Below are 9777 nucleotides of genomic sequence, written 5' to 3' on the forward strand. Positions count from 1 at the left end.
TTTTATTAAAATAAATTAAAGGGTTAATAAAACTTATGAATTCCCGTTGGTTAATTCATACTTGAAGAATTAAATTTTCTAATAAAATTGTAGAAAAAATTTTTGAATCAATTTAAAACTAATTTAGAAAAAAAAAAAAACGAAATATTAAGTAAATTTTATAAGAAAAGAAAAAATTGTGACAAAAAAAAATTATGAAAAATATAAAAAATGTAAAAATATTAAAAGTTGTTAATCAATCTTAGTTAAATTGAAATATTTAATGAAAAAAAATATTTGAACAAAATAAAAACATCGAGTAAATCTTTTTAAAAATTCTATGTGCATTAAATTTTAAAAGGAAAGAAAAAAGTTGTTAATTTTCAAAGTGTAATTTATGACTAAAATGATTCCGCCGGCTCCAACATCCGCTGTGATGATGCCAACACCGAAACAAAAAATTGGATTTAGTATTGAATCAATTGTTGGCAATGATGCATCACCATCAACCAACTCTTCTGCAACAACAACAACATCACATACAACAACAACTTCACCACCACAAACAAATTTAAATAATTTAACAATGTCACCGACATCACCAACAACACAACTTCATCATCATATAGGGCAACTTCAACAGCTTCATCATCATGCAATACATCAACATCATCATCATCTTAATCATCAAATTCATCAACATCATCAGCATCATCAAACTTCACCTAAGACTGGAGATATGCAACAAACATCAATATCACCAATACCACATCAAAATCAAAGACCACAAGATATACAAGATTTAATAAATCGATTGCAAAATACAGCAAATAATTTAGTTAATAATAATAACAATAGTAATAGCAATAATAATATACAATTTTCATCGTATAGTCCACCTTTGACACAAACAAGATTATCACCAGATGTTCCTCCATTAGCTTTACATTTAAAACGTGAAAGATCTCCACCACCATCATCTCATGGTAATTTAACACCACCAATATCAACATCACCATCGCCATCATCAAATACAACACCGAATCCAATTAATTTAAATTGTAATAATAACAATAATAGCAATAATAATAATAGCAATAATTATCCAAATAGTAGTAATCATTCAATAAATCAATCACCATCTTCATCACCAAATAATTTAAATCATCATCATAGTTTAAGAGATAGTCAATCACCATTATTATCAACATCAACGGCCACAACAACACAACAAAATTCTCCAAATGGTAGTGGTGGCGGTAATGGTATACCATCAGGAACACAACTTCATCCACAATTTGGTGTAATGGGTAAAGGACCAATTGTTGTACCTGGTATGCCAGCTGGTTTAATAAGACCCTTTCCAACGGTAGCAGGTGGGCCACCTCCACCACCATCATCACATCAATCACCAGGTCAACCACCTCAACCTGATATTAAAGCTTTACCACCGTATATTAATTCACCCGATATGGTTCCTCCACAACATCATAATCCACATTTATTAGCTGCAGCACAATTTCAAATGGCTGCTGCTTTACAAGCTGGCCATGTATTAGGAGCCGCAGCAGCTGGTCTGCCACCACATTCACCATTTTTACCAAATCATCCTGCAATACCAAGAGATAGTTATCCATTATATCCATGGTTATTATCAAGACACGGAAGGATATTTCCACATCGTTTCCCAGGAAGTAAGTTAAATTTTTAAATTATAATTGTATATATACATATATACAAGCATATTATATAACAGTAGATTTAAATTTTATCAAAAACAAAAATCATTTCACCGACGGTACTATTTCAAAGGATTATAATATTAATGGCATTCTAATCTTTATGGTGAATATTTCGGTAGTCAAATTTATATTTAAATTATATTTTTTATTATGGGTGCGTCTTCGGTTTAAAAGAAAAATAAAATTTCGTTGAAAATTCCATGAATTCAATGAATAATTTGAAATTATTATTAAATATTGGAAAGGGATTAGTACCACGTTAAAAATATGACGAATTAGAAGGCCGTAAAAGAAATATTTATTATTATTTTCCCTAATTTTATGACATTTAAAAGAAAGTTATAAATTTGGTAGTCAAAATTTAAAAATTAGAGTTGCTTTTTTTTGAACAGGTATTAGGTAAAAACAGCAGGATATGTTTTTGTGAATATGAATTTTATGATGCTGCTAATTAGTTGGTTTTAAAATATTTAAACCGAAATTATGAGAAGTTTGTGTGTATATTTGAAATTATGATCAAATAAAATTTTATTAACGAATTTTGAAACTGATTTTAAAATATTTCTTTAACTTTATTTTTTCAAAGATTAATTGTGCTATTAAAGATTGACACACTCTAATTTTATATTTTTTAATCATTTTGTGTTGTGAAAACTGTTTGGAAATCAAACGAATAAAACCAAAATTTGAAATTCGATATAATGCCGCTGATATTATGCATATTATCTTGAAAATTAATTTTGTAAATTATTTTTTTGTAATGTGAATTTTATTTTTATTTTATTATTACGACCTAAGTCCGAATACCTTAAGAACATGTAAGAAATACCTTAGGTACTTTAAAAATTTTGAAATATTAAATAAGTTTTGATTTAAATTCGCATTCAGAAACGAAACCAATTTTTAAGTAAAGCGTGATGAGCTAATAGAATTTATGCATTTCCATGCAACGTAGAAATTGACAGAATTCTGTAAATGAGTTCTATTTATAACACTTAATGTACATTGTTTCTATGCTGATAAACGTTAGATCAGTAGATACAGTGCTTCAGCGAAATCTTAGATTTTTTACTAATTTTTCAAAATTTGTAACCACTGTCTTTTTGCTTCGTATATGAACAATGTATTTCTGAAAGCTCTGAAGATTTCTGAGAGTTTATAAGTACGAATTTACTTTATTTTTGTGTGCAAATGTCATACAAATAAAATTAATTCACCTTCAAATGACGATAGCAAGATTAAAATTCCAATTTTTTTTAGCTTGTCGCACCATAGAAACGGCTTTTAGCGCGAACGAAACCAAACAAAACAAAATTACTTTATTTTTTTATAACATTCCCGAATTATTCAAGGGTTATTTTAATTAATAAGTATGTTTTCTTTAGAAATTTTAATTGTTCCTGTATTTAAACTTGGTAACCAAGGTATTTTAACGTTTTCTTATTGTTTTGATTAGTGCAAATCGTAACATTATACTCAATATATTAAGTATATTCGACATTAAATTAATGTTTAGTGTCTTGAGCAAATGGATGTGCCAATTATAATTTACACTGTTATACTGTTTATAAAAAATAAAGAAAATTTATACTGTTAATATTTAATATAGGAAAATAGTTTCTGATGAATCAGATATAATGAAAATTATGATGTAAATTATATTACTATTTTGCCTTAGGCCCTTAACAATCATTTTTAAGGAAGCAATATAATTAATACATACTTTTATCTTACAGCTAAAGAATTATAATATATTAAAAACATTGAAGTTAAACTCAAAAAAGCTAGAATACATAGTGGTAGATCAGTTACAATAATGACTAGTTTCACCTTATCTCTAATATAAAGTCTTAAACTACCTACTTCTAATCATTAAATCTTTCAATTTAATTCTAAGCAAATGCATGACGAATAATTAATAAAATACTTTCTTATCGAAGGGTTTAGTAATCTGTTACATAAATATACTGCCTTACAAATTCGAATATAAAACTGTAAGTTGTTGAATAAGAGGGACACTAAAAATATATAAATAGTATTTCACAGATTTAGAATTTACCTTAAAATACAACATAATTTTCACTACTGCAAATGAATTCGACTAAAACAATTTATTTGTATTCTAACACTAATATGTATAACTTACACGTCCATATATATGTATAACGGTTAAATATATGTGTTCTAATATGTGAATTTATTTTAATATAACATTCAATAGACTTCATTATAGGAGCGTAACATAGTAAACAATGAAAAATATTAAAGCATTGTAACATTATATTATTATAAAAGCAACTGTTATACGAATATTTTTTAATTTAATATTATTATATGTTAAATATTTTCAAATTACCTGTTAATTTTTTAAAACTACATATTTTTATTTATAAATTTTTTATTAAAAAATTTTCAAAATTTCATATGCAAATTTTAAAAATACAATGAAATTTTACATTGACAAGTAATAAAAATTTTGATTTTTTATATAAAATCTCCTGTTGCTATGCAAATTTATTTATTTTTATTTTTGTTTGAATAATAATAAAAATAGAATCAACCTAAAACGTGTGCATAATTATTATATTCGGTTATGCGTTTTAAATTCATTGATTTTAAAGATGAAATTTATTATTAGAAAATTTGCCTTGTGAATATTATGTGGGTAAAATTATAAATTATTATTATTTTAACATATTATTTTGACTTCCACATAATTCATTTTATTTTCTTTTTCGGGTTTATATGTACGTATATGAAGTATATTTATTAAAATAATGCCTAACAATAATAAAATGTTGCTAAATCATACAATAAAATTCACTATTGGGGGTACAAATTATAATTTACAATAATATGCTTATATACATATACTTATTAAATTTTGAACATATGTATATGTATATATATATGTATGTATATAATATATCTTAATTTCACATACATAAGTATATAGATTTTGAATATTTTATTTTGAAATTCATTATATTAATTTTAACGACTTCATTAATTTGAATCAAATATTTTTTTTTTGTAACCTTTAAGAGAAATAAAAATAAAAAAAAACAAAACAAAATGATTTTCATTAATTTTTCCAAAAATAAATCATTAAAGCTAGGTCAGAAGTAATAAAATATTAAAAAACAAAAAAAAAATATTATGGTTATTTAGGCAAAAATAATTTATTTTTATTTTTTTTTTTCTAAATTATAATATTAAAAACTTAATAGTACATGCTGTTATACATAAAAATATATAAACAAAAACATGACTTTATCTGTTTGTAGACCTACTTATAAACAATGAAACTTGTATTTTAAAATCCAAAGAACATGAGTCAAACATATTGAGGAGCGTTAGTGTACCATTAAATAAATTGAATTCGGTTAGGTGCCTAAAATTAAAAAGTTCGATTAAAGAGGGTTTCACTGTTTATGTGGTTATTTTAAATAAATTATTTTTTATTGTTTTTTAATCATCTTTAAAAAATGTTTCTTTTTATTTTTCAAAAAAAAAAAAATTTTTTTCTTTTTAAATACTTATGTTTATTATAATTAAAGTTGGGCAAAAAAAAAAAATCATTTCCAATCGCTCTATTAAAATTTTTGAAATAACAAAAAAAAAAAATGTAAAATAATCAAAAAAATTAAATTTTATTACTTCAACCTCTATTAAAAATTATGATTTTATTTTCGAACTTTTAAAATCCGTTTAAAAGTTTATAAAATTTAATAAGTTGTATGGATAACTTTTGCCATAATAAACTCGTAAATATTATGTACATATGTATATGCATATAACGATATGCGTATAGAGCTCCTTTTATATTCTTGCATATACGAACTGTGAGAATGCTGTACATATTTAGCTTTACAGTTTTAAATTTTGAAAGTTGATTTTCACGTTTAAAATGAATTATCTAAAAATATAACGTTTATTATTCCATTTTACTTGTTTTGAATATTTATTATAGCAGTACAAATACGTAACTAACAGTTTGATGTTTTTCTAAAATTTGATGTACGCCCCCAATCATGCAAGAATGCACAATTAATTTGAATAAGTAAATTTTCTAGTTAAATTTACAATTTATGCTCTAAGATAATCAAAAAGATTTTTATTGAGTGTTTGATAGAACAAATAATTGTATGAATAATTAAATTAAAACTGACAAATATTCGATGTTATTGATTTGGTGAGCCAACGATATCATAACGTACCTGTGTACCTTATGATAGCCTTCAAATATAAGGTCAAATCTATTTCAAACTTACGGTTCAATAAGCTATGTTTTCATTAATTCTTCTAATTCGTGGGTCACTCTGTATCACTCTGTACCACACAAAAAAAAAAAAAAATTAAAGAATATTAGGAAATAAATTTTTACAGTTTTGCGTTTTAAAATGTTATTTTTTATATGTATATTTTATGTCTTATTTATTAAATTATATAAATAAATATTAATGATACTAAACATATAAAATTAGGATTAAAATTAAATACTTAACACACGCTTATTCTAAAACGGAAACACGAATATTTTATGAAGCAATTTTAAAATTTGAAAATTATTGAATACGGAATTTAATAAAGAATTAGGAATTCTTAAATATTTTAAGCATTATTCACAAAATTAAAAACTAATTTAGAGTTATTCAGGTTTAAAATAAGCTTTATGGAATTTAATAATCCTTTCAACTCGGATGGCAAATAAATTAAAAAAATTTTACGATTTTCATGTTTATTTCTTTAAAAGATTTTGATATTTAAATGTAATAAAAGTAACGTAAATGTAATGTTAGTCTATGATATATTAGCTTAAGCTTTCTATTTGCTTGAAGATAGGAAGTTACAATATGTTGAATTCTGTAGATGGTTGAAACTGAGGTCAATCAGCTCTATATAGAAATGAAATAATTTCTAATAAAACAAATAAAATAAGGTTTATCAATTTTTATATTTATCAAAAAATGCAATGAAACGCTCCAGCTTCTTTATGATAATAGTCCAAATGGAAAAACTTCTTGCAAGAAATTAAAAGATTTTTTAGAGGATTTTGGGTACTGAAAATTTTTTTATATTTGATTATGTTGAAGAATTGAAATTAGGTTTCAAAGTTCTAAAACAATACAATTTGATCTTGTAAAATCTGTGGTAATCTTTGGTAAACAAAGTAATGCATCAGGAATTGACACAGCAATAGTATTATGCGTTGTTTTTTTTTTGTTCTACAGTTTTAATTTAACTTTTCGAATGTTTTAAAATCTTTCTCTTAATACGCCACTAGGTTATACTAAAATTTTCTTCATATTTAACATTTAAATATAAGAAAGCGTTTTTCATTTATTGAATTATAAGAGGCAACAAATATATGTCCTCATACGAATTTGACTGTATACAGTTGGCCATAATATGGTAAATCAGTTAAATGTCGAAATTTTTAATTATACAATATTTTAATGAATATAGTGAGGCTCGTTGAATTTAGATTATTATATATTAAAATTTTTGAAAACTTACGCAACTTAATCCTCCATTTTATTTCAGAGCTTCATTTGAATTGCTATACAATCCATTTAACTCTAATTAACTATTCTTGAATACAATTTAAATTCAAATTAAAATTAAATGTTCTTAACTATAGCCATTTATAACACAACTAATAAATTGTCGTTAGCAAGGTGTATGTAAAATAAATTAAAAGCTTCATATAACAAAATGCAATTTAGTCGTTTTATTTATCAAAACAAAATACAATAATGTAATATTGTGTGTGTTGAATGTTGAAAATAACACATGCAATACACAAACAATATAAACTAAATTAAATTTTATTAATTTACAAATAGACTCACCTCACTCATGTTATCACATTTTTAATTTAAATTTAATTTTTCTTTTTCAGATTTCTTATTACAACCATTCCGTAAACCAAAACGTATACGTACTGCATTTTCACCATCACAATTATTAAAATTGGAACATGCATTCGAAAGTAATCAATATGTTGTTGGTGCTGAACGTAAAGCATTAGCGCAATCATTAAATTTATCTGAAACACAGGTAAAAGTATGGTTTCAAAATCGTCGTACGAAACATAAGAGAATGCAACAAGAAGATGAAAAAGGTGGTGGTAAAAATTGTGGTGATTCAAGTGATAAATTAAACAGCTGTGACGATTCAGATGATGAACTAATTGACATGGAAATGGATGATTGTCCAAGTGATGATGAATTAGATGCAAGTCATTAGTTTGTGAAAAATGTCAAAAAGAAATGAAACAAAAAAAAAAATAGAAAAGAAAAGGAAAAAATGGGCTTTAGATCCTTTACCTTTTTTTTTTCTAAATAAATAATTTTTTTCCTATTCTTTTTTTTTTCTCTTGGGTCCTATAAACATTTAAATTGAGTTTTTATAAAATTTCAAGTGTTAAAATATGTATGAATGTAATTTAATAGATAAATTTCATTTTGTACATTGTATATATACATATATAGAAATTTGTATTTGTATGTGTAATTAAAATAATATTTTTAAAATTTTTTGTGAATTAGTAAATTTTTATTTTATAATTATTATAAGAGTAGACTGCTATTAATATTTTAAGAAATAACAACTTATTTACAACGATCTGTTATATAAAAATTTGTGACACAAAACAGAAACTATATACCTATTCATATGTGTGCATGTATATGTAATTTTAGGTAATATTTTCTCCCCTATCTCTTTTTCTATTTACATTCATAAAAAATATATGATCCTCGCGAAGTAGATTTCATTCTTATTTTTTCAAAATAAGACTTTTAATAATTTACACACAATCTTTATGATTGATTTGATTATCATTAAGTGTGTATATTTATATAGTATGATGACAGGATATAGATTTATCTGTACTTTTTAATGAGGGTATCAATGTATATTTAAATATTCTTTGAAATAGATTGTCATTTGATATTACAATATCACAGTTTAAAAAAAATCTGAAATATTTCTGCTTTATTAATTTTCTTTAATTTAATTAAAATTTTTAATTTTTATCACTGAACTCAGTGAAGTTATTTCATCATTTAAATCAGTAATTAAAAAATTGTATTATTTAATTTGTACAAGCGTATGTAATAAAGATATTGGCCTATTATTGTTAACCAACTTCTTACACAACTTTTCTATATTAATTTTATAAATAATGAGCGTTTCTGATGAATAAAATAAAAAAAAAATAAATATTTAATCTCGAATATTCATTCCCTACAGAACATTCATATATAAATAGTAATTAAATAATCATAATACAATTAAAAAAAGACAAAATGCAGGAGAGTAACTTTCTATACAAAATTATGCTTTTACAATTTTAACATATTATAATTGCTTAATATATAAATAAAATATAATTAAATGAAATATAAAATAAACTTTAATATTTGTGATAAAAATTATAATTATTAATGTACTATATATACAATTAGAATTTAATATTTTTGTAACTCTGCGTAAAACTTATTAAAAATGAAAAAAATTAAATTCGCATTATAGTAAATTAAGCAAATTCAAGCAAAAAAAAATGTTTGCAAATCAATTGTAATTAAAAATTTTCTCAAAATTAATTTGTATTTGTGCTAAATTTCAAATGATTTTTTCTATATTTTTAATTTGTGATTAAATATTATAATGTTCACATGTTAGACAAATTCCATTATAAAACGTCCAAATTATAAATGTCCACACATAATAAGCGAATTCAAAATTAAGGTAATATTCACGAATTGAACTTTGAAGTTCACAAAATTTAATCAACAATTAATTTTAGTGTTTCAAATAAAAGTTTAGCAATAAATTTTATAATTTTTAATATTTGTTATTCGAACCTCTAAAATTTTTATGTGTAATTTTATATATTTTGGATATTAACGTTAATTAAATTTGTAAAAACAAAAATTCCATGTGTCCTTTGAAAAAATTTTGCTAAAAATTAATGTTTTCAGTTACAGCACTATTCGAGACGCATCCAATTATAAAAACTGAAAACAAATTTTATAATTTTTGAATT

General features: G+C 23.6%; 1 protein-coding gene across 1 annotated transcript; it reads left to right on the forward strand.

Moving 5' to 3' along the window:
* Positions 1–211: 211 nt before the first annotated feature.
* Positions 212–8279, forward strand: LOC129605832 (homeotic protein empty spiracles). The gene is made up of 2 exons (XM_055515807.1): positions 212–1673; positions 7627–8279. Exons 1-2 carry the CDS (start codon positions 377–379, stop codon positions 7971–7973), a joined length of 1644 nt encoding a protein of 547 aa, XP_055371782.1. The 5' UTR covers positions 212–376; the 3' UTR covers positions 7974–8279.
* The last annotated feature ends 1498 nt before the right edge of the window (positions 8280–9777 follow it).

The sequence above is a fragment of the Condylostylus longicornis genome, unplaced genomic scaffold (assembly GCF_029603195.1).
Source record: "Condylostylus longicornis isolate FDR11 unplaced genomic scaffold, ASM2960319v2 ptg000015l, whole genome shotgun sequence".
NCBI lineage: Eukaryota > Metazoa > Arthropoda > Insecta > Diptera > Dolichopodidae > Condylostylus > Condylostylus longicornis.

Bases quoted from the DNA above. Each gene is read 5' to 3' on its own strand.
- LOC129605832 (XM_055515807.1), top strand. From the start codon at position 377: ATGACTAAAATGATTCCGCCGGCTCCAACATCCGCTGTGATGATGCCA. The intron at 1,674-7,626 runs GTAAGTTAAATT...TTTCTTTTTCAG, and splicing joins TCCACATCGTTTCCCAGGAA to ATTTCTTATTACAACCATTC.